The sequence below is a fragment of the Terrapene carolina genome, unplaced genomic scaffold (genome assembly GCF_002925995.2).
Source record: "Terrapene carolina triunguis isolate 2854851 unplaced genomic scaffold, T_m_triunguis-2.0 Scaffold96, whole genome shotgun sequence".
Classification (NCBI taxonomy): domain Eukaryota; kingdom Metazoa; phylum Chordata; order Testudines; family Emydidae; genus Terrapene; species Terrapene triunguis.
In genome coordinates this window covers 63,716,449-63,741,167 of record NW_020664447.1, presented here as the reverse complement: position 1 = coordinate 63,741,167, position 24,719 = coordinate 63,716,449, and the positions used below count along the sequence as shown (strand labels likewise).

General features: G+C 46.6%; 1 protein-coding gene across 3 annotated transcripts in view; it reads right to left on the bottom strand.

The window, feature by feature from the left end:
- Positions 1-24,719, bottom strand: part of NRXN3 (neurexin 3) — a 1,356,989-nt gene that overhangs the window by 480,042 nt on the left and 852,228 nt on the right. Inside the window, exon 1 of one of the 3 annotated variants that reach the window (XM_026651478.1) lies at positions 22,958-23,201. The exons of the other annotated variants lie outside the window; for them this stretch is intronic. Within the exon in view, the coding sequence (XP_026507263.1) occupies positions 22,958-23,201 (244 nt within the window). Of the gene's footprint in view, positions 1-22,957; positions 23,202-24,719 lie in introns of those variants that run through there. 3 annotated transcript variants of the gene reach the window in all.

Sequence of the window (24,719 nt, the reverse complement as noted above, 5' to 3'; positions counted from 1 at the left end):
CTCCTGCACCCCAACCCCCTGCCCCAATCAAGGTACCTCACTTTATTTTCATTTACTTCCCATTACTTATAATATAGGAGGAGGATGAAAAAAAGAATGAAAAGGGGGGGGGATAAGAGAGAATGTTCTTTTTCTTGGCTGGGTCCCGAGGGGGGCCTCCCCAAAATGAAGCTGCCCACAAGGCCCCACTAACTCTAAATCTGCCACTGCCTAGATCCCTTCACAGGCCCAGCATTGAACAGGGCTTGTATGTGATACAGTCCAGCCTTGGGTGTGGATTTGGCCCATTAGGGTTGGTAGTTTCCTCAACTGTTAGAAAGTCTTTACATAACTGACACCCATTTACCAACCAGGCTGGAAAACCACAAAGACAGACTCCACTGTGTCACAGAACAGGGGATGGTAATTGGACATGTCAGGTTCCCCTGAAAAAACCTAGCCAGGCTCAGGCACTACTGTCTCTCCAGGGGACACTGGGTTGCAATCAGCAGCTGCTGAGGATTTTGGCTGGGACAGGGGAGTTTAATAAGCAGCCATGCTGGGCAAAAGATTAGGATGTTTCCCTAGCACTGATTAGCAATAAACACCAGGCTATTAAACTCAATCCGCCCTCTGTCTTAATGTTTTCTCGTCTCTGTCACACTTGTTGGTGCCACTGGTTCTCGTTGCCAGACAAGACCAGCTTCTCTGGGATAGGGAATTATTGCAGTGAAGTGTCCTCACTGCTAAATTTAAAGGGAAATCCCATTTCTTCTGCCCTTCCCCAGCCTCCCACTCTCCTTTTAAAGCAGTTCTGCTGCAGATTTTCTTGTGTAATACAATTGGTTGAAATTTTTCCAACTAAAAGCTTTTTCATTGAAAAATGACCTTTTTTTAAAAAAATGGGGGGAAATCATGGTAAACTTTTGACTTGTTCAGCATTTTCAATTTTTTGGTAACTGTTCTCATTAGAATTTTTTCTCAAAAGTGTTATCAGAGTGGTCACAGAAATGTATTGCTTACTGAACATTTACAGAACACTCAAAAATGGTTTCATTGCAAGCTCTGCAAAATAGAAACAACTTCAACATTCCTAAATTAAAAATAGTATGTTTCAACTAGCTCAATAGAAATGCACACGGTTAACCCATCCCTCACTTCTCTCCCATCCTTCTCCCCGTGCCCGCATGCAGGGAAATTATACTGGCATGATCTTACAACATGGACATTCTGTGAGACATATTTTCAACAGGTCTCTAAAAATACCTGCCGGTATTTGTGGGTTTTGCCATTCCCATGCCCAAATGTGTGCACACAGATTGGGTAATTATCTGATTTACATGCAGAAATGGATGCACCCACAACTACTGCAGGTTGACTGTATGTCTATCCATTCCTAACATACTCCTGAAGTCATACCTAGTGTAAATGGTACTGACCAGGCATAACCAACCAGGGCTGCCACATGCAAATAGCAGTCAACACTGATGGTGCCACTTGGGTCTCTGGAATCCCCAAGGCTAGATGAGTTACAGGAGATAAAACCCAATCACTGAGAAATGCTCATACCCTCTGACGGCTGTTTAATGGAAAAAGCACTTGCCTCAGAGCTGTGATAAGCCAGCACTAGGGAAAAACAGGTATGGAGAAATGAACAACAAATGAAGTAAATAAAACCCTTCTCAAGCCAGGAATTAAGATCCTTTTCCAAGTGTATCATCCTTCCACACAATTAGCATAAAAGCCACTGCACCCTGACACCACCCTCCCCCCTCCAACATGAATGCCCTCTGGGAGATCAATCTCAAAGAGGTTCAGTGTCTGACTAAAAGGGTCCTCACATTTAATGGGCCAATGATGTGTTAAACTGGAATCTCTGTTAATCAGGCACCTTGGTCACCATCGTAGAGCTCAGCTTCCAAAGCTCCCGTGCAAAAAAAAAAAAAAAAGTGTTAATAGGATGAGCAAAAAAGTCAAATGAGATGCTATATGAGCTTGCCTGATGGGACTGCAGTTTGCAGACAACCCCTGCTTATCTTGGATGATGAACCATCAGGATCAAGCAGAATGCACCATGCTTGTTTCCCCAAGACCTTGACTTGCTGGTGACAGGGGGATTGTGAACAACATCTAGCCAGCTTAACAGATTCAGTGAGGCCCTTGATAAGATCATGGTGTTGTTAAATATCTGTTTTGAAAATACCCAATCATTGCAATAACTGTACAATGCAGAGGATTGAATTTCTTCTCTAAGTTCTTTAATGATAAGCAAATTTAAGTTACAATCAAGGAATCAACTCAGAGCGAAATGTTTGTATGTATATAGAGATAATATCACACATATAAATAATACTTTGCATTTATACAGTCAGGGCCGGCTCCAGGCACCAGCTTCTCAAGCAGGTGCTTGGGGCGGCGGTTCCGGACAGGGGCGGCAGTTCCAGGTATTCGGCGGCAATTCGGCGGACGGTCCCTCACTCCGCCTGGGAGTGAAGGACCTCCCGCCGAATTACCGCAGCAGATCGCGATCGCAGCTTTTTTTAGATCGCGATTGTGTCTTTTTGTTGTTGTTTTTTTTTTTTTCCTTTTTGGTTTTGGCTGCTTGGGGCGGCCAAAACCCTGGAGCCGGCCCTGTATACTGTATACCGGCCTCTCAAAATGCTTTACAAGTCTAGGTCAATATCATTATTTTCATGTTACATAGAAAAACTAAAGCACAGAGAGTTAGAGTGACTTGTCCGAGGTCACACACTGCTAGTGAATGGTAGAGCCAGAAAAAGATACCCAGTCATCTATTCTGACCACTAAATAGTGCTGCTCACAGACATGTAACTACCCATCACCGCTGTTACTGAAGAACTGCTTTGTTAAGGCATTGGTGGTAATGATGTACAGACAAGTCTTGCAAAATGCAAATCGTTATATTGGGTGAGTCACACCAAGATTATCTGTGACCTATAAACAGACATGTAAATGTACAATACTTACATATATATTTGTACTTACTGCCTGCTGTAGCTCAAGTTTTTAAACAGATGACTTAGATATGCAAATCCCTAACGTGCACACAAATCAGGATAGCTCACATACATGCAACCCTAACCTGTGTGCACCAGGATTTGTATAGCTATGCAACACTCATAGAGATGTACATATTGGGTTTAAGAGTCCTGTCTACACTGTAACAACTGCTGTGCTGGGAGACTGCATTACAATACTGTAGTCCCTGACATGGTTCAGAGTCTAGCAGTGTAGATGGGACTGAACCATGTTTTCACCATGCTCCCTAATCAGGAATTCTTGGTGTACAATTAGTGCTGTAATGGACAAATACTCATAATGGCATTAACAATACATTAAGTTGTCCAAGGCTGTAGCCTGGTCCAGGAAAAAACTAAAAATCAGGGGTTCAAACAGTTGCTGAGAACATTTCACAAGAGTGCACAGAAACATACTAGTGGCTTGTGGTGTTTCCTGTGTAGCTCCTAGGTGCTTCTTCAGCTTCCTGAACAGAGGATACCAAATCAACTTAGATCCAACACTGTTTCCTCTCTAGTTAAGACAATGAGCAGAAAGTCCAACAACAGGATCATATTATAAGCATATGTTCTGTCCTGACATTGAAATCTTACATTCTGGGAGATAGCACAACGTTAGTGTATCAGCTGCCAGGGCCAGAGTACCTTCTGGGACCACATCTCTATAAATCAAGGTCCCCAAGACACATTTCCTCTTCCTCTCACTATTCAAGCCACAGTGCAAACACTAAGTAGGATATGAGTGGAAATTATTTTGGGAGACTTCTAAGCACTTTGAACATAGCGCCATATAGCTAGATTCATAAATTTCAAGGCCAAAAGAATACATTGTGATCATCTAGTTTGACTTCCTGTATAACTCAGGACTCCCCTTATTTCCAGTCTGAATGTGTCTAGCTTCAACTTTCAGCCATTGGATTGTGTGATACTTTTCTCTGCTAGACTGAAGAGCCCATTATTTGTTCCCCATGTAGGTACTTACAGACTAATCAAGTTACCTCTTAACCTTAATTTTGTTCAGTTAAATAGATTGAGCTCCTTGAGTCAATCACTATAAGGCATGTTTTCTAATCCTTTTATCATTCTCGAGGCTCTTCTCTGAACCCTCCCCAGTTTTTTTCCAACGACTTTCTTCAATTGTGGGCATGAGAACTGGACACAGGATTCCAGCAGCGGTGCCAAATACAAAGGTAAAATTGCCTCTCTACTCCTGCTCGAGCTTCCCATTTATGCATCCCAGAATCGCATTCATGCCTAGGCCAACACGTCACACTGGGAGCTCATGTTCAGCTGATTATCTACCATGACCACCACATCTTTTTCAGAGTCACTGCTTCCCAGAATAGAGTTCCCCATCCTGTATATATGGCCTACATTCTTTGTTTCTAGATATATACATTTACATTTAGCAGTATTTAAACTCCTATTGTCTGGTGGCGTCCAGTTTACCACAATCCAGATCACTCAAGCATTGCCCAGTCCTCTTCATTATTTACCACTCCCCAATTTTTGCATCATCTGCAAACTTTATCAGTGATGATTTTGTGTTTTCTTCCAGGTCATTAATAAAAATGTTAAATCCATTGGTAATTACATTTTGAGACCAATCAGTTAGCCAGTGTTTAATCCACTGATTGTGTGCCATGTTCATTTTATACTGTTCTAGTTTTCTAATCAAAATGTCATGCAGCACCAAGTCAATCATCCTACAGAAGTCTAAGTATCAACACTATTACCTTTATCAGCCAACCTTGTAATCTCATAAAAAATAAAAAGATATCAAGTTAGTTTGACAGGAGATACAGATATATGGACATATAAACCCAGCCTTCACAAAGGGTCAAGTGATGGTAAGGACAGAGGGCAGGGTACAGCATACGTGTGTGTGTGTGTGAGCTCACACGCGCGCATGTAGAAAAACTTCCTTCCAATCCAGGTTACAGCCCAGCACTAGAGGAATGCCCACACTGCCTAGCCCAGGCCACAGAAGTTACCTTTAGTTCCTTCTTTGCTGCTGAGTTTGCCAGCTGGCTGGAAAACACAAGAGATCAAGCGAAGATTTTTATCCAGGGGCTGGCACACTGTGCATGCTCTGCACATTACTGTAGCCAAGTCTGAAACAGGGATCCGCAGGTCTCAGCTTCTCCATTGGCCAAGCTGGTAGGAACAGTGCTGAGGTTGTTCCTTACCTTTGCAAGCACTATGCAGTCATTCGGCTGGGTTCTGATGGAACTTATACCAATGGACTTCTGATTTAACCTGGCCCACTAGCTAGCGAATGTTTACCAAATCTCTAGGAGAGCAGTGAGTATTGGAAACCCCATTTTGCAGACTGGGAGACTGAAGCGCAGAGGAGTGAAGTGATTTGCACCAGGTCACAGTGTCAGAACTGGGTTTTAAACTCAGGAGTTGCAGCTTTCCAGTCCCATGCTCAGACCACTCTGCCTCTCCCCTCTTGAGATACTTTCAGCCAAAAGTCACTCTTTGCAGGGCTTACATTTGCTTAGAGTAAAACACGGGACAGATAGGAATGTTTCTCTGAAGCAACATACCCCAGAGTGCAGCTAAACAGTGCTTACAAATTGGAATACCGCAGCTGCTGTTTGCAGACAAAGCACTCAGCAGTTAACTACTGCACATTTTGGAGCCAGAGCAGAGAACTCGTTTGGCAGCATTCAATCCCAACTGAGGCTGTGTTGGACTCACTCATACACACAGCCCTGGCTTTTCTGCAGGGAAATGCCTTTCTACATAATGTATAACCAATTTGTGGAACTCACTGCTGCAGGATATCATCACCGCAAATAACCTAGAAAGAGGCAAAGAGGTGGGAATGCACCTAGTAGCTAGTGCACGGTACAGGGAGTAAGGAGTCCTGGGGTCTATTCTCAGCTCTGCTGCTTAGTGTTTGACTTGGGCAAGTCACTTCACCTCTCTGTGCCTCAGTTTCTTATTAGAAGTATAAGGAATATAACCCTAATTACATATGCTGTAAGAGTGATGTGATGATTTAGGAAGGCTTGTACAGTGCTTTGACACACTTGGAGGAAAACTGCTATTATCAAAAACAGAATAGTATCTGAAATGCAATTTTATCCTAGTTAGTGTAAGGGCTCTCAATCCTCATTCCTCACAACATAAGATGATCATCATTTGCAAGGTCAAGAAGAAATACTCCTCCTCTGAGGTACACAATTCACTGTATTTTAGGGGGGTTACATGCCTCCCTCTGAAGCATCTGGCTTTGGCCACTGCACTACAAAGGTAATTTTCCCTCTGTTGATATTCAACCCTTCTTGTCAACTGTTGAGAATAGGCCACTTCCACCTTAATTGAATTGGCCTCATTAGCACTGACCCCCCATTTGGTAAGGCAACTCCCATATTTTCATGTGCTGTAATATATATACTGCTTACAGTATTTTTCACTCCATGCGTCTGATGAAGTGGGTTTTAGCCCATGAAAGCTTATGTCCAAATAAATGTGTTAGTCTCTAAGGTGCCTCAAGGACTCCTCGTTGTTTTTGCCAAAGACAGAATACCAGACCAGATGGACCAATGAGCATGGCAAAATCTCATCTTATGTGATGACTTTCTTCCTTCAGGTTGGATATGTCTCTTCTAATGGCTAGTCTAAATTAGTGCTGATGTTTCATTGATCGTGCTGTACGTTTCTCCGGAGCACAGCAATGCAAGGCAGTTTATTCCCCCATGTACCTCAGCTCAGATGCAGCATTTCTTTTTCAATGGCTTCTCTGGTTTCATTGACCCGTTTTCCCAGCTGGGTTTGGCAGAAGCATAAGAAGGATGAACAGCGTGCCCCTCATATCACCCACAGAATCCATGACTCAGCTAGGATTTGAACCCAGAATCTTATTGGTTCCCAGCCCCTCGTCACGCAAGGGTTAAAACACAGGTGTTCCTTACTACTAGAGGCTTATCTGTGAATTCCTGACCTGGAAGCAGCCCATGAAATCCCTGCAAACCCTCTTCCAAAGACACACAATCTTAACTTTTCCCTCATATGCATGAGTGAGTTGGCCAAGTAAGGCTCTGCCAGACAGGCCATTCTTCTTATTCTGTGTCCCCCACCCCTGAATGCATTATGCTGGAATGTCAAAGTCACTACAAAACTTGTCTTTTACACTGAGCCATTCCATAGGAAACCCCAAAGGACTTGTGGGTTTTTACATGGGTCCCTTTCAGTAAGTTTCCTATCTAGTTATGTTTATAACTTTATAAGATACCAGATATTTAAAGAAGGAAATTTTGCAAAAAACTTTCCATGCATTGCACTGCAAAACAAGGATGCTGCATTGTGACATCACCACATTCTGCCCAAGCATGACGACAACCCATCCTGACACTGGAAGACAAGGAGTTTTTCTTTTAGGACAAGGCCCCTATTGGGCCACAGGGTGGTATAAGGAGTTGCAGCAAAAAGTGGTATAAGGAGAGGCTACCCCAAATCCTCTAGGGTTTTTGCAGCATCTCCATATTCTTGACAGAATTCCTGTAACTATGATGTTCAACCATTTGAATGCCTGCAATTGAAACAGCCACCCCAGAAGGTGCCCTTGCATCCCACAGCAATGCTACAAGGACAAAAGAAAGGGGTCACTGTAGGACAATCAGAATAGCTGTGAAATGGGATAAAAGAAGAAACAAAGAGCTCACTGAGAAACAGGTGCATCTTAGCTCAGCTTCCCCGGGGAAATATATTACATGCACAAAGCCCCAAACCATTCTCAGCATCTGAACTGAGCTTCCCTATGGAAATGCATTACACATACATAGCCCCAACTCTCAACAGACACACAAAAACCAGACACTGTTTCTGAGCTGAACCAAGCTTTTATGAGGAAATATATTATAAATAGCCCTAGACACACACTTCAGACATTGCATCTGAATAGAGTTGAGTTTTTTATGGAAATATTACACACACACACAATTTTAAAACACAGTGTGGATCATCACAGGTAGCAGTACAACAACCTAGCCTTTTAACTGTAATAATTTATTATGTACCTGTTGTGATGGCCTCCAGGCTTATTATTCCATACAGTCCAAAAAGAACAAAAACAAAAAACAACTTACCAAGGGTTGTGGTGGATTCTCCATCACTAGGAACTTTTAAATCAAGATTGAATGTTTTTTCTAAAAAACACATGCCCTAGTACAAACAGGAATTAAATTCAGGGAAGTCCTATGGGCTCAGTTAGATAGGAAGTCAGTATAGATGACCACAATGGTCCCTTGGGCCTTAGCCTCTGAGTTCAGATCTAAGAAGAGTGCACAGGAGTGACCATGCTGATAAGATCTGATACTTCATTTCTTTTTTACTTTAGTTAGGCTGTTTATTTCCTCCAGCTGCAAATTGCCTGTGTCTTTAGTTGAGAGCTGCTTTGTACTTAATAGATCTTTGATGATCCTTCTCTCCTTTTATTTCTGATTAAAAGGAAAGGAAAATGGGAACTATATCCTTGACTGATTTATACTTCTATTTAATCTCGCTCTTCCTCCTCGTCTCTCCGTCTCCTTCTCTTTCCGTTGCTGGCTGAAACTGCCTCTACAATTTAGCTCACAACCTCTGGTCAAATGGATTGATTGAACCCTGACAGAAAGAGTCTCACTTGGTGGCAGAAGTGAAATGAGGTAAGAACAGGGAACACTGCATGTAAGTGACAAGCCTTGGATGATGTAAACAGCCTCTTGTGGCAACAGTGAAAAGTAGCGGTTCTGCCCCTTCTCTCCCCCTCCCCGCCATGGGCTAGAGGGAGAGACAGGACCGTTCACTGTTCTTTATTGCAATGATGGAGTCACTCGCACTGGGGTTGTGGATTCAGTCACTCCGAAAAAAATAGCTGTGACTGAACCAGGAGAACACTGGGTTTTAACCCTGGAGTTCGGTAAATCAAAATTCCTCTGATTGTGTGATCTGGGGATGGGGTCCCAGGGTGAGGACTGGCTGAATGGAAGTACAACTGTCCTACTCCTCATAGCACTGCAGGGATGAAATCCCACAGCCAGTGGCACAATGTAAAAATGCTACAAGCTGTTATGGTGCTGCTGTGTCTGCTGAATACAAGCTCAAATATTTGAGGTGCAGTTTGGGTGCCTCCTTCCAGTATATCAGGGGTGGCCAACCGGAGCCTGAGAAGGAGCCAGAATTTACCAATGTACATTGCCAAAATGCCACAGTAATACGTCAGCTGCCCCACCTCAGCTCCCCCCCACCCCCCGGCTCCCAGTGCCTCCGGCCCACCGGCAGCCCCGCCGATCAGCGCCTCCCTCTCCCTCCCCACCTCCCAGTCAGCTGTTTTGTGGCATGCAGAAGATGGGGGGGGGAGGAGTGAGGGCACGGCAAACTCAGGGGAGGGAATCGGAAGGGGTGCAGTGGGGGCAGGGCCTGTGGCAGAGCCAGGGGTTGAGCAGTGAGAACCCCCCCGGCACACTGGAAAGTTGGCGCCTGTAGCTCCAGCCCCGGAGTTGGTGCCGATACAAGGAGCCGCTTAACTTCTGAAGAGCTGCATGTGGCTCCGGAGCCACAGGTTGGCCACCCCTGCAATATATTATGAGATGAGAATGCTACTTTGCTTTTCTGATGTCACTGGTCACTCTAGGGTCTCAGAGTGCTTTACAAGCATATTTACTCTCACTGTACTTGTTACTATCTCCATTTTACAGAGGGGAAAATTGAGGCACACAGCAATTAAATGGCTTACTTCAAATATCACACACAGTAAGTCAGTGGCAGAGCTAGGGAGAAAACCTAGGAGTCCTTACATCCCTTCTCTAACCACTAAACACTGCTTCACTGGACAGCTTCAGCTGCTGCAAAGTGACTATGAAATCCTGGCCCTACGGAGGCCAATGGCACACCCTCTGTGTTTAACTCAGTAGAGTTAAATACCCCCCTTTAAGAGAGATCACACATCTGAATGGCTTGGTTGCAAGATTCGGCCTGAGTAGATGGCTTGCTAACTAGGGCACAGACTGTAATTTAGTTAAAGCTGTAACACCACTGACTAAAAGGGAGTAAGCTTGAATTACCATGAGCAGAATTTGGCCCCTAGATCTTTGGCTCTGAATGCCTGCTTTCTTTTCCTAAATCAGTACAATCCAGCTCCTTGCCTGAGGGGGGCCGCCCCCTCACCTTTCTCTGCTGTAGTTTACTGCAAACACTGCCGACCTAACTTAGGGTACTGCCTGATCTCACATAAGCAAGTCAAGAGTTAACTTAATACCTGCAGGACACAGGAAATTCTTTGTGAGTCTCACATTTGCAAATGCAAACAAAACAAAAACAAAAAACCCTCTGCTCTGCTTCTCCTTCTTCCCCTTATGAATTGCTGAATGCATCTCTCAAGGAAAATTAATTTCTTTGCCTTTTCCTTGCTTCTAATGAACTGCCTCTGAACGCAAGAGGGCACAGGAAAAGGAGAAGAGACTCAGTGGTGAGCTAATAAAAAGTGAAAAGGCGTTCAAAGCCATCAATATCTTTGCAAAACTAGCCTGATGGAAATGTGCTGGCCTGCATGCAGGGGAGGGAGACTGGAACAACCGGCAGCAGCCGTCATTTGATGGGAAAGAGGAGACATGATGGAGGTGTCTTCCCTTCACACTCTCAGGATGGGAGGGGAGCGGGAGGGAAGGAGCCAGATGGACAAGTGATGGCCACGCTCACATAACAGGATCTAGACAATGATCCAGTTCCAGACATGGCTTCCAGACCCTGAGCTCTGGATTCTGTGGAAGCCCCACTGGCTATTGCAAACAGCAGACTGATTCAGTAGTCAATGAATGAAGAGCTCTTTTTGGAAAGCCTAGGGCAGGGCACCATAAACCATGGCAGAATGCAACACACACAAGAAGGGTCACCATGAGGTAGACAGGTAGAAAGGAAGAGCAAGCAAGCTCGTTCTTTAGCTGCTCTTCTGACTCCATCTCACAAGGTTCCAAGACTCCAGAGTGCTATGGTACAAAAAGCACAATATCTATATAAAATGGTAACACCCAGAGCTTAGAGCACTTACTAGAGAATTAGTAGCTGTCTACCTCGGCGAGAGGAGTACCGCAGAGTCGACGGGGAGCCTGCCTGCCGCGTGTGGACCGCGTCTGAACCGCGGTAAGTTCGAACTAAGGTATGTCGACTTCAGCTACGTTATTCACGTAGCTGAAGTTGCATACCTTACTTCGACTTGGGGGATTAGTGTAGACCAGGCCTGAGAGTTTATTGGGTAACATTTTCAAGTGGTCACCATTTCTTAGGGAAGTAACAAAGGGTGAAGCACATGAAGTTTGGAGGCTTGATTCAAATAAACACCCAAAATCCAGAATGTTCCTCTAGATAATCAGAATCTCCCCATCTACAAACCACACTGGAAATTCCATGGAAAAAGGCCGGACTGCAAGGATTTCAGAGAGCATGGAGGCAGGCGAGAAAAGTGAACCGAGCTTCTTTTTGTCAAAAGTTCAGTTTGATTTTCTGGGTGAGGGTTCAGGTCGGTTCTTATTTTCAGCCATCCTGCAAGGAAGTAAGAGGGACCAAAAACATTTTTGCTAAATGAATTAGCCTATGTATACATGCCATAAGAGGCCTGCCTTCCAGTCTGAAAGTGAGCAGAGCTGCAAGTTTCCACCAAAACAGTAATGAAACCCTGGAGTTCAGGCTTTCCCAGCAGAGTTTGCAAATGCTCTGTGAGCCGAGCAAGGAGAGATGATTTGTAAATGGTTAGACTTCTTTAGATGTCTATTGTGTTACCTATCAGCTCTGGGTTCTTGAGGAACCAGAGTGCAGTACTCAGCCTGCCTGACTCACGAAAGACCTTCCCCGCCAGCCTCTGCTTGAACCAAAGCCGATCAGAAGAAAGACTTACAAAAAGCAATGAAAAGGCAGTGGGAGACGCACCTAAACCCCTCCGGACAAGGGTGACAGGATTAAGGAAACTCCCCTAGTCTCATTTGCATCGAAGATGGGACAGGGAAGCATCTCCATTGGCATACAGAATGGAGAACAGAGCTTCCAAGGCAAGAACCGCACTGAACTCTGGGACCAGAAAAGCAGGGAAGCACTGCATGATGGGGGATCTCTGCTCCAGATGTTAATGAACCTACCCCTGCACATACCCAGCTCAGTAGGTATCAGACCAATTCTAGTAATAAATCCTTTATTGGTATTCAAAATACTGAAGCTGCCTAATTGCACTGTGAGCTCTCTGGAAGGAACACCGCCCATAGCCAGGAATGATCAGTTCCTATTGTCTAGCCTGAACAAAACTTTGGTATACTCCCTTGAGCTATCAGTTTACCCATAAACAAATCTTGTGTTCTCCCTTGGACCATTGTTCTTTCCCTACAAAAACCCTTACCCATGCTCAAGTAAGTGCTCTGATGCCTGGATCCAAAATCTGCATCAGTTCCATTGGGACTTCATCTTCTCCTGACCGTACTGGGGGCTCTGCCTGTCTCCAACACTTCGGACCCTCAGCTACCATCTCCACCTGGGAACTCCGATCCATTCAAGCTTCACGGAGTGGTGAGAACCCAGCTCTCTCTCTCTCTCTCTAGGTATAGCCTTCTGACCCTGACTTGCGTAATCAGTTATAGTTTTCCAAACCTGACTTTTATAATCAAATTTAAGTTAGAATTAATATCATAACTGTTTTGTTTGTTTGGCTCCCCTTGTATGGTTATTACCTGACAATAAATAACTTTCATGGTTAAGCTGATTGCTTCTCTCTCTCTCTCTCCCCGTCCCTCCCGGGAGTTTTTTGGCTTCCCCATTCGCTCTGTAGCAACGCTCCTTGTACCTAAGCTACAGATCCCTGCAGCGCCCAAAAATCCTGTGAAGTTTGCTCATTGTAAGAGTGTGGACTCACCCCTGCGGCGCCTCCTGCTGGTCACCCATGGGAATTCGCTCTGCCAGCCTTGGAGCGCCCTCTGCAGGCCGGTGATCCGGCTCGCCACTTGGCCCCCATGTCCCTCCCGGACCCGGTGCCCCTTTATCTGGGGGCTGCCCTCGGGCAGTAACCCCTTTCTCTTTGGGTCTCCCCTCCCCAGGGAACCCCCACCCACTAACCCCACCTCACTTCAGTGTAAGGCTACTGCCAGTCACCATCTAGCCCCACTCCCTGGGGCAGACTGCAGTATAAGCCACTCATCATAGGCAAGGTTGGGTCTGGACCTGCTGCCTCTCTCTGGAACCCAGTGCCTCTCTGGGGCCTTGGACAAGGGCCTGCAGCCTGTGGAGTTGCCAGCCTGGAGCTCCCCAGCCCCTCTGGCCCTTTCCCCAGCCCTGCCTCACTCTAGGCACCCTGAACTTCCCAGCAGCCAGGCCCTTCTCTCTGAAGGCAGAGAGAGACTGTTTGGGCTTCTGGCTCGCAGCCTCTTATAGGGACCATCTGGGCCTGACTGGGGCATGGCCCCAGCTGTTACTGCCTTCCCCAATCAGCCCAGGCTTTCCTTCCCAGCCTCAGCCCTCTCCCAGGGCTGGCTTTAACCCTTTCTGGGCCGGAGCGGGTGACCACCCCGCTACATTCATCAAGTGGGTTACTACCAGAACAACTGTAACATGAAAGTGGGGATAGGGACGTGCTGAATCTGGGGCATATGAGGGTAGCAGCTTGGAAGTGCTGCTCGATCCAGCCTGCTCAGGCGTCTGAGGGTGACAGCTTGGAGGTGCTGTTTGACCCAGCCTGCTGAGTCCAAGGGCATATGAGGGATCAGTTTGGGAATGCTGATTAAACCGGTCTTCTCAGATGCGCTCAGTGTGAGTGTGAGTCTCCGATTCTGGGGCTGGAAGGACCCAGCCCTGGGGAACCTAGGACCTGCAGGATAGCTCCATTGGGAGGGAACTTGCAGAAGGGAGAAGTAGAGCTCCTTATGAGAACACAAGTGACACAAGCAGTACATTGATAGAATTACAGCCTCCACCCTAGAATAGTAACCCTAATAAATGAATGTACCCCAAAGTAACGGGAAAATCTGGTAACAATTGAGGAGGGTGTAGCTTGTATTTTCTTCCCAGATAATAGTTCTGGAGTAATATCACTTCAAAGGCAGCACAGGATGACAGACTGGCCCCATAACTGTCCTTTCTAACACTGTTCAACAAACTCACCCATCAAGTAGCTTGAAGCATCACACCACAAACAATGGCTGGCTGCCTTAATGTCAAACCATGGTCATCAGTGGGTACGGAACCTAGAAAATTCAGCATCAAAACCACAGGCCATCTGTCTAGGTACTTGTATGGCTTCCATCACCATGGTATCTCTACAACTTGAGGTAAAGGAGCAACTCTGGTAGATGCACAATAAGTAGCAGGGTGTGCGATCCCAGGTGCCAGCCACTAGAAAGAGTTGTGAGCACATGCAGAGAGACTCCACATAAGCCTTCCCATTCAGGTTCAGACAACTGGCTCCTCTAGTAGTCCAATATGATGATTAGGAACAGAGCCATGAAAACCAACCACCCCCACCTATGAGACAACTGCTTTATCTTGAGAGAATGAATTTAGTCTCCATCCCAGAGGAGGTGCTTCTAGAGCAGGGTTGAGGGCCCCTGATGGGCAACATGGGGGAAGATTGCCCTGCCACTGCTCTGCTGTGCCTGCTCTGTGACTACCCAGAGGAAGGTCAGTCTGGTGGCACAGCTTGCATGAGAGCTCTATAAAAAAACAAACAAACAAACAAACAAAAAACAACAGCATCCAGGACTCTCTACCATGCAATATTCAAAACAAGGGAGCCGGGCTTTCTTTCCTCCCAGCAACATCTTATGACAGTCTGCTTCATTCACCGCACCCTCTTGAGCTGCCGCAGATATGATGACTTCTGTGCTGCCAAGTATCTTTCACCCACCCTTTGCCCAACAAACAGGAATGTCAAGAGACAAAAGGTGTGACAGAAAGATGTTAGGGTAAAACCCTAACACTGGTTCAGTTCAGTATTGTCTTCTATCAACCTGCTATGCACGTTTAGCAACTACTGTAGCTCACACCGAGTTCATTTTCATTTTAATATACCATACGAAAAGCAGCCTAAATATATATTCCCAGATCTAAAGCGTATAATCTGTAAACTATAGGAAAAGGCAGATCATTTCCATTAGTTTCTTATGTAGCAAAAACCACAATTTACACCCAAAGCATATAATTATATTCAAATTCTAAAAGACAGTGTTGGAAGTACTTTAAATTCATAGTTTGGGGGAAAGTCACTCAGGGGTATACGCAGTTATGTTTTAATGTGCAAAAACAACACGCACACACAAAAAGAGAGAGCAAGAGAAGTAATTTGAGCAAACGGTGAGGGGGCCATGGCAAATTACAGACCCACACTCCCAGTGCCTGTTTGGAATTCTGAGCAGCCGACGTTCCATCGTAAAACATTCTTGCTGTTCCTTTGAAAACAACAAAGGTGGCAATTGTGGCTAGACCCCATTCAGACTTCAGAACCACGGCGGAAAACACTGCCAGGCTCCGTGTCCAGAATTCAAAAGTGTCCTTCCTCCTCTTCAGGCAGGGTTCGATCTTGGCTACTTTTTTTGGGTTGCCAAAGCACAAGAGTAATAAAGGGACTTTTCACATCTATATTGCTTCCTACCTAGGATCTCAACGCACACTAATGGACATAGCTGCTCAACCCTGCTGGGAGGTAGGTCACTGGTGCTGTCCTCATTTTTAAAAAGGTATAAAGCAGAGACAGGGAACATGAGTTGTCCAAGATCACACAACAAGACAGAGCCACAGGCCAACTTGAAGTTTACACTGTAAACTTGAAGACCATCCTTCCTCTACTTCAAATTTAATATTCACAGAAGCTAGAAATGGAAAAGATCTATTAGATCTTCCAGTCCACCTCTCTGCCAGTGCAGGATTGATACCCAGCACAATTTAAGCAGAAAGCAAGTCCTCTTAACATCATAATGAGTGGAAATGGAAAAAGATGCAATAGCTCCTATCCAGTCCACTTCCCAGCCAAGACAGAATATTCAGTATTGCAGTATATTCCCCTGTGCTTTGATCAATTCTGTGTTAATTTACTCAAGCTATGGGGCTTCCACCACCACCACCAGATGAATACTCTCCACTTTTAAATGTTCCAGCAAGAGATGACTCTCTCCCATACCAGCGCCTGCTTGAAGCTACAGTGGAGTGTGGACTACAGTGCTTATGGCATCACAACATGTTATTGTGGTGACAGTCATAACATTGCTTACATATTTTGATGCCACTGTAGCAGGATGAAGAAACAAGAAAAAAAAAAAGAGAAAAAGCTGGCTGATGACTAACAAAATTTCCTTTAGTAATTAGTTACAGTGGAAGAGAAAATGACGACTAACACAGGAATGTTAAAAAGATTGTCATTTTATTTTTGTAATGATAATGATTGTATAGTGTGAGTGTAAGTATCTTCCAAAGTAGCAGAAAACTGTTTTACAACCTAAAACTGATAAACAAACTACACACCAGTATTACCTATCTTTGAAACACAGCCATCTCTGGTATGGAACATAGCAGCTGTTTCACAGCTCAGAGCAACACTGATAAAAAGCAGAGAAGATAGCATGAAGAAGAACCCACCAGCTAACTCAGCGGGAAATATAGGGAGGAAGAAAGCCCTGACTTAATGATGACTCAGGACTAACACACCTTGCTCTTGCAAAGTGTGCCACAGGATTTTTAATAAGACTAAGGAACAGAAACTTTGTATGTCTCCTCTGAAAGGGGGCACCTCCAGCAGCACAGCACCCCCTAGCACCATGATGGAGTAATAGTTCAGAATTAACTCAGAGCGCGGAAGGTCATTTACTAAAACAATACCATCTGGTCCTAGCAGCACCTTAAGTTTTTTTGCTTGGTACTGTGACTCAGGAACCCCTTAATGCCAACTGGCAAAGGGGTTACAGGAATGTCCTGATTCTGGTAGGTACATTCTCGTTCACCAAAGAATGTCATGTGAGTCTTAAATGAAAATGTTGGTTCCACTGGTCATTAATATCATTGTGAGATGTATGTACAGATACATATAAGGAGTTATGTAGATTTACTGAAAATATGTTTTACAGGCACGGCTGGCCAACAGGTTTTCTGTCAGACAAGAGAGGTTATTCACCTGTCTCTGTCGGGTGTAAATTAAGCACTTTAAGCTAACACAGTGAATGTCTATTTACATACAAAGACAGCAGAGAAATGTGAAACCAACAGGAAAGCAGCACGCAGGAAAAATAAGCCATGAGCGTTGGGGGAAGGTTATCCTGACTCTGGGTACAGACAATGAACTTTAGGGATATAAGAAGGCAAAGACGACACCCCTTTATCCTGTACATAAATAAACTGGCAGTGTGTTTACATTCATGAAAATGGGATCTCAACCAACCTTGGTTGAAAGGCTGCAGAAGACATTGGGTGAAATAAAACTTCTTTAGACAAGAAGTTTACCTGTTAAGTTTAGTCTCTAGAAAGCATGTTATGATTTTGTTTTAGATGTAGCCATTTGTATTCAATATTCTCACTCATTCAAGATTCAGGTGGTAATGTATAATAATAAACTTGTTGTTTTCACTATGAATATCTCTGAGGGCTGTTATATTAAGCTGGGGCTGATCCTGAGTTAGTCATACAAACTGGTGTGTACATTAGTCCTTCGGGGACTGCAGATCTGGCATTTCTGTGAGTGTTCAGTGGATAAAGGCACTGGACACTACAGGGGAACACGTCAAATGCTATGGATCAGGAACCAAGTCACTGGCTGAATTGTATGGGGAAGGCAGTAGGGAGAATACTAGCAGAATTTTCATTAGCAGAACTGGAGGAGAAGCCAGAACTAGAATAGTAGGAATTGCAGGTCAGAATTGGGGTGCATTGGCAGAGCTGTGTGGGAAGTTTGCACAGCACTGATTCAGGATTAGTTCCTCATTTGCACAAACACGAGTTTTCACTCACCAACTGAAAAAAAGAAATTAGCAATGTTACAACCCTCATAAATGCTTCATGTAAGGGGACTATAAATGACAGGACTTGTGAGAAGTGACTAAGGGCTCCGAGTTGCCACCTACAAGTTATGGTGACTCCTCGCTGCCAATCCTCACAAGAAGCCCTCGCATTTCACTGTGACTCGCTTTACAGCTTGAACAAGCCTGGTCCTTGCAAGGTACAAAACACCGCCTCTTCCCCAGCCACCCCTGCTGAGCAGATCCGAGGGCCTGGCCCTCCCGCACATGGTGTCACGCAACAGCTCTGCACGCCCCCCATTCGCTGAGGAGGGGGAGAGAAAAATATGGCTGGAGGGAGAAAAGGAGAAACCGAATTAATTAATTCATCACTAAAACAAAATACATACAATCTTATTTTATCTGTCAACCAGTGGCACGCATTATACAGCTGCCTAGTGCAGGCAAAGAAAAAAACAGAGCAAGGGACTGGCAAGCCACTGGTGCAGGCTTTGGGAAAGCAGCTGACCCAGCAGGGGGCTAAGTAGCTTTATAGGGGGGGCCCCCATTAGCTATTCTGGAGTGGATGAAACCTTGCCATATCTGGGTTGCAGATGAACCGACCCAAAACTTAGCTGCCCTATGGACTTCTTTTCCTGTCTCAAAAGCTAGGTCCCAGAAGCCCCTTCTGCAGCAGCTGGGGTTGTATGGCTTTCCCTCACGACAGAGATCCCACTCTGCTTTGGAAGGTCCACACACAGAATGGGGGATTTCCCCCTACCTGTAGAACTGGCTTTGCTTGGCATTGTTCTTCTATGCAAACCTTTGTTTGCTCACCTGCTGACACGGGTGTGCACGTGGCGCAGAGAATCATTATACAGAGACCAGCTCCCCTATATACTATGCTGTACCAAGTTTCAGCATTCACAGGTTGCAGCTAGGAATGTGGAAAAGCAGCATCTTGGAAACCCTTACAATACTGGCACTGAGCAGACTGCCAGCTCAGGTCTCCATCCTGCACCACTGAAGTCAATGGAAGTTTTGCCACTGATTTCTGTGGAAGCCCAAAAGCAGCCCCAAAGAAAGGCATAGGGGGACATCTATTCATTTATCTAGAGAACTATACACTACGATGGCTGCCTCCTATGGGACAGAGGTTTTCCACACTGATTAACAGTTTCTGATATCTGTTACTTGTATATGCATACAATGACTGAGATGCATAAGTGACTCAGAAGAGGATGAGGAGATCGAGTTCCTTCTAAAACTGCCCTCTGGATAGTCACAGCTTGGTTTAGGCAGTACAGATGAGGCACCAGGGATGGAAAGGCTCTGAAGGGCTAAACCGCTTGCGGATTTGAGGCCTGAGCCTGCCCCAACTATCGATTTCAATGGGATCAGGATCAGGCCCTTTAGTTTCATCCACCAAAGAAGAAATCAAAATCCCAGTAAACACAGACAGCCTCTTTTCACACACATGTACACACACACCCCGCCTCCCTGAGTTCTGACTCTGCAAAGCTGTCACAGGTCCAAATTCTAAGTGCCTCTATCGTACAACATGAAAGAAAAACACAGATATAAACCAAGCCTGTGTTTTGGTAAAAGACCAGCTGTCTTCATGGTCCCTTTCTCCTCTCTCACTCTTGCTCATTCCCAGAGGGGGTTCCATGCCAACCTTCCGGTATGGCATGATTAGGGGGGTGGGGGAATCTCAGGCTGGCTCATGTGTTGGCATCAGCTCACAGAGCCCTCCACTTCCCTTGCCTTGTTACTGCAATGAGGAAGCAAGGAAAATGCCCCAGGTCCCTGAACAAAGCTGAGGACAGCTTTTATCTTCCACTGGATTTGCTGGCGTTTGGGGAGGTGGTGAAGCTAGAAGAAGGGGTGACGGCTAACAGTGCCAGATCTAGAGCAGAAAGGAGGCTATTTACATCCTCATGGACCATTCCCTGCCACCTTATTTCAGAGCTACCCAATAAAACATTTTGCTCCATATGTTAAATCCTCACTCACAGGTGGTCTATGAACCAAACTTCTCCTCCTCCTCCGCAGAAACTGACACACATTCAGCTGAAGAGGTAGGGCTAGAGGACAAAGAGCACAGCATAGGTGCTGGAACTAGGGGTGCTACCCCTGGCTTGAAGTGGATTCCATCATATACAGGGTTTACAGTTTGGTTCAATGGCTCTCAGCACCCCCACTATACAAATTGTTCTAGCATTCCTGACCACAGGATGCTCTGAATGAGGAGGGGCAGGATACCTGTTACAGCTGTTGGACAGACTGGGTTGGAGGGAAGGGAAGCCAGTGACTAGAAGAGAAGGGGATGCAAAGAGTCAGGACTGAGCACAAGCAGAGCTGTGGTAGGGATCAGGAATGGGATAGAAGAGGGCACACTGGCAGAGCTGTATACAAGGTGCAAGAATAGAATAGCTGGGAGTGCTGCAGGTCAGAGATGCATTGGGAGAGCTGCAGTGGGAAGCCCAGAATGGGAATAGCAGGGGATGGTACATAACTGGGCTAAGCTGCCATCATGTGGGGATTCGGGCTTGAAAACACAGTGGTGCTGCAGGTCAGGATGGTGCATAGCCAGATCTGTAGATATGGGCAGGTTAAAAAAAATGCTGCTAGTTCTCTCATCACTTTCATCATCAGCCTCAAAATTGAAGGAAAGCATATCTAGACAATGCACATAAAGCCAATCAATGCCACCTATTGAACTCCATCCACTGAACTTCAGATGAGAGTTTATTATTATCATTATTATTAACCATGTTTATTATGGTAGTGCCTAAGGACCAGCCAAGAAGGGGGCCCCACTGTGCTAGCACTGTACAAACAGAACAGTCGACAGTCCCTATCCCGAAGAGCTCACAATCTAAATAGACAGAGCCTGGGTGGGGCAAGGGGTGGAAATTTGGGAACACACAGTGAAGGAAGGGATGGCAGTGACACAAGCATTGCTGGTGCTCCAGTCATTTCCCAGCCTTCAGCAATATGCCAGCACTGCCTTGGCCTTGGTAGAGGTAAGATGCTAAAGAGCCTGGAATTCACACCTTGATGCCCTGCAGTGGGTCTGCAACTTTCAGCTGCAACTAGGGTGACCAGATGTCCCGATTTTATAGGGACAGTCCCGATATTTGGGGCTTTTTTTAATATGGGCTTCTATTACCTCCCACCCCCTGTCCTGATTTTTCACATTTGCTATCTGGTCACCCTAGCTGCAACTCTGGAGAAACTCTTTCCAAAAGGCCAGGCACTCAGCTGCCTGGGGCTCCCTGTCCACTGCCGAAATCCTCGCTGCTTGGAGGCAGCCGAGTGCAAACAGGCAGGCAGGTTTCGAGGGCGCTGAGCACTTGCCGCAGGGGAGGGAAAGGCGCGTTGGGGTGGGAGCGGGGAAGAAGCCGCTTAACTAGCCCCGGCCAGGCTAACGGGGCAAGCAGGAGCAGTTACAGCGGAGCAGAGCGCACGGCTGCCACGGAATCCAGCTCTGCTCGCATTCCAGCACTCCCGTTTAACCCTCCCCCGGGGAACGCAGGGAAACCGGGAGCAGCACACACAGTCCCTCTGCCTGGCAGGTTTACACCAGCTCAGCATAGCTCAGCACGCCAGGGAGCACAGGACTGTCCAAGCAACTCTGCCCCCCCCCCCCCTTCACCGCGCTGCTCTCGCCTTCTTTCCTGCCCCAGTTCTCCCTCCTCCCCCGCTTGCTCTGCCGGGCTGCATTTAAATACAGTTCCTATTATTGCCTCTCCCCAGGCTTTTCAGGGAGCCAATACCAGGCACAGCAGGGATCAGCGAGAACCCAGCATCAAGAGCAAGCGTTTCCCTTTATAAGCCCCCAGCTGCTTGACAACTTCATCAAATAAAATTGAGAGACAGCGAGCGAGCCCCAGCCAGTGCTGGCATTTCCCCCCCCCCTTTTGTAGCTTCTCTGACACTCTCCCCAGCGCTCAGGGCTAGCGTGCAGTGGGGAAAGGGGACATGCAGTAATCCAGGTCCTAAACACACCAGAGAGGGGTAGGGCATGTCTCCGGAGAAGACCCGCTGCTATGGGGGCTACTGTACATCACCCACGCTGTACCGCCCCGCCAGGGGTAAACTATCATCCCCTTCTAACTTGCTACACCAAGTACAGCTCTCAGACCTTAACTAGCTGCCGTTTTATGGAGACGGTGTCCGATTACATAGCATATGGCCAGAGATAGGTACACGTAAATTGACCCTGTCCCCCCTCTGCCCGTCAGAATGTGTGACTATGTCCACACCCAACACACACACAGCTCACCTCCGAACACACATGGATTCGAAATATCAATCTGTTTCCCTGAAGAGAGGGTATGTGTGACACAACACACGCGCGCGCCATGGGACCAGCATGTCCTAACCTACAGCAGGGTAAATGGAGCCTGCTCATGCAGACCCATGCAGAGTCATGATCCAAGCTTCCCACTTCAGCATCAATAGAGGCATAGTCGCAGTACATGACCAGAGAGCGCTCGGATTTCAGGAAGATCCGCTGTCAAACATTAGGCTTCCCAACGCACACTGATACCACCACCACCGGCTCCGGCTCCCCAGGACCCAGCCCCACCAGCACACTCCGCAAGAATAGCGGCCGGGTCAATTTCACTCCCAGCCCCAATCGCTGGATGACAAGCTGCGTGGGACTTTTCTCACAGCCCTGACGCCGCTAGCGGTAAGTCCCTCCGGCTTCCCAGCCTGGGAGTGGGGCTCACGGCTGGGCAGCCGAGGGTTAACCCCCCAATGCAGGACAGCTCTGATCTGCCTGAAGAAGTTGGCAGTTTTAAGGAGGTTTTTCATAAAAGCGGGTTGGGGGGGGGGGGAGGGTGATAGAGGTAAATAAAAGGGGATTGGAGGAGGGGAGAGAAAAAACACCCCCGCCAGAGAAAGTCAAATTCTGTTCTCAAGCCCCCCTCCCCTGCATGCTACAGCTGTTCTGAAGAAAAAGGTTAGAAGGAAACAGTGAAAACCCACCGTGTCCTCCTCGTAGGGAGACAGGCGAGCGGTAGATAGAAATAGGCACAGAGTGGTGCTTGCTGCCGTGGAAATGATGCTCATGCTGAGCCTGAGACACAGACGAGGAAGAGGAAGCAGAAGAAGCCACGTTAGAGGAACTCCAAACCGAGCTGACGATACATCCCCAAAAGAGGGAGCACATCCACAGGGTCCAGGCGGGGTGGCGTCCTGGGCAGATGCTGGGGTCTATTCTCAGGTGCATGGTCAATGCACTGGGCACCTACAGACGGGTAGTTTGAATTCCAGCCGGGAAGACAGAATACGGTTCATGATGTCAAGGGGCCCATCCTAGCAGAAGAGAGAGTCACTTCCAAGGTGGGAGGGTGTGTGCGCTGGAAGGGGATGGGAGGGAGGAGAATGGGGTGTGGGGGGAAGGTTAATAAACAACTACACGCAAAAATTAAAGGTCGATGTTTCCCAGGGCTGGCTCTACTGTGCCAGGAACCCTGCTGCTGCACCAAACCGCCAGAAGGGATCAGGAAAGCCACACATGTCAGGAAGAAGGATCCTGGATCTTTCACTTGTCAGGTTCCTCCAGGATCATAGATGACTTTCCCTGTCTGTGATCCTTGCCTCTCACTTAACAGGAGAGGGGCAAAAGAAAAAATAGCCAGAGACCCTAGGAAGGTTTTTGAATTTTTTTTATCCCAATTAAAAGGGGTTTCTGTTGCTTCTCCACTAGCAAGTGTTGCAATGCAGAATTGCTAGGCGCACACACACAAATCTGGATGGTTATCCTCCTTCCTCTGGATCCAGGCGGCAGGGAACTCAGTGAGAGAGAGAGACAGAGCGAAGGGGAAGAGGAAAGAAGTCCAGAATCCACAGGAGAGACAGAGAGCCTTAGGTGGAGCAGGATGCTCAGGGGGCAGCTCACTAAGTGAAGGCAACCAGGAAGCCCAGGTGAAGTGAAGAGAGGACTTAGGGAGCCAAATTCACAAATGGGCGAGCCGCACGCAAATAGGCTCACTCCAGAGAGCGAATCAGTGAAGCCCAAACACTCTGCAGAGGCAATGGCTGGTTCATGAGAAAGGAGGGGCTGGAGTAGGGGGCTGACGTCCCACCCCCTCCATTCATATACATCTTTCTCTCACTCACACTCGTTCCCTCCCTCCCTCTCTCTTCCTGGAATCTACTCTGGCTAACGATGCTTTTTAACAGCTATTTTTCTTATACTGAAATCATAATGTAAGTCACAACTTGCCTCACTAGGGCCAATGCAGGATTGTTCCCTGAAGTCCATCTATTACTGCAAACAAATACACAATAAAAATAAATCGAGACAAAAGTCATGAAACAAAACCCCAAAGCCAATCCCCTGCAGGCATAGGAAGAAAATCAATTGCGGATACTGACCCAGACCTTTCCGCCTCAGAACCTCCACGTTTAAAGGGATGGTTCTTGAAAGGAGTATCCAAGCCCATCCTCTCATCTGTCTGTCTAATTGTTAATGCACCTGTCACCACAGTCTCCAGCATTCGCGGAGCTTCAGTATAAATAGAGGCAAATAGAGTCGAACCACACAAACGTAGTTGGGAGCCTGATTTTCAGACCTGCTGAGCACCTACAACTCCAACTGAAGTCCGTGGGAGCTGCAGGCACTTAGCAAATCTGTTAGAAATCGGGCTGTGTGTGTGTGTCCGTCCTCCTGGGGTGAAATCAGGGCGGAGAGTAGCAGCCGTGTTAGTCCGCCTGGTCTATAGATACACAGGGGAGAGATGAT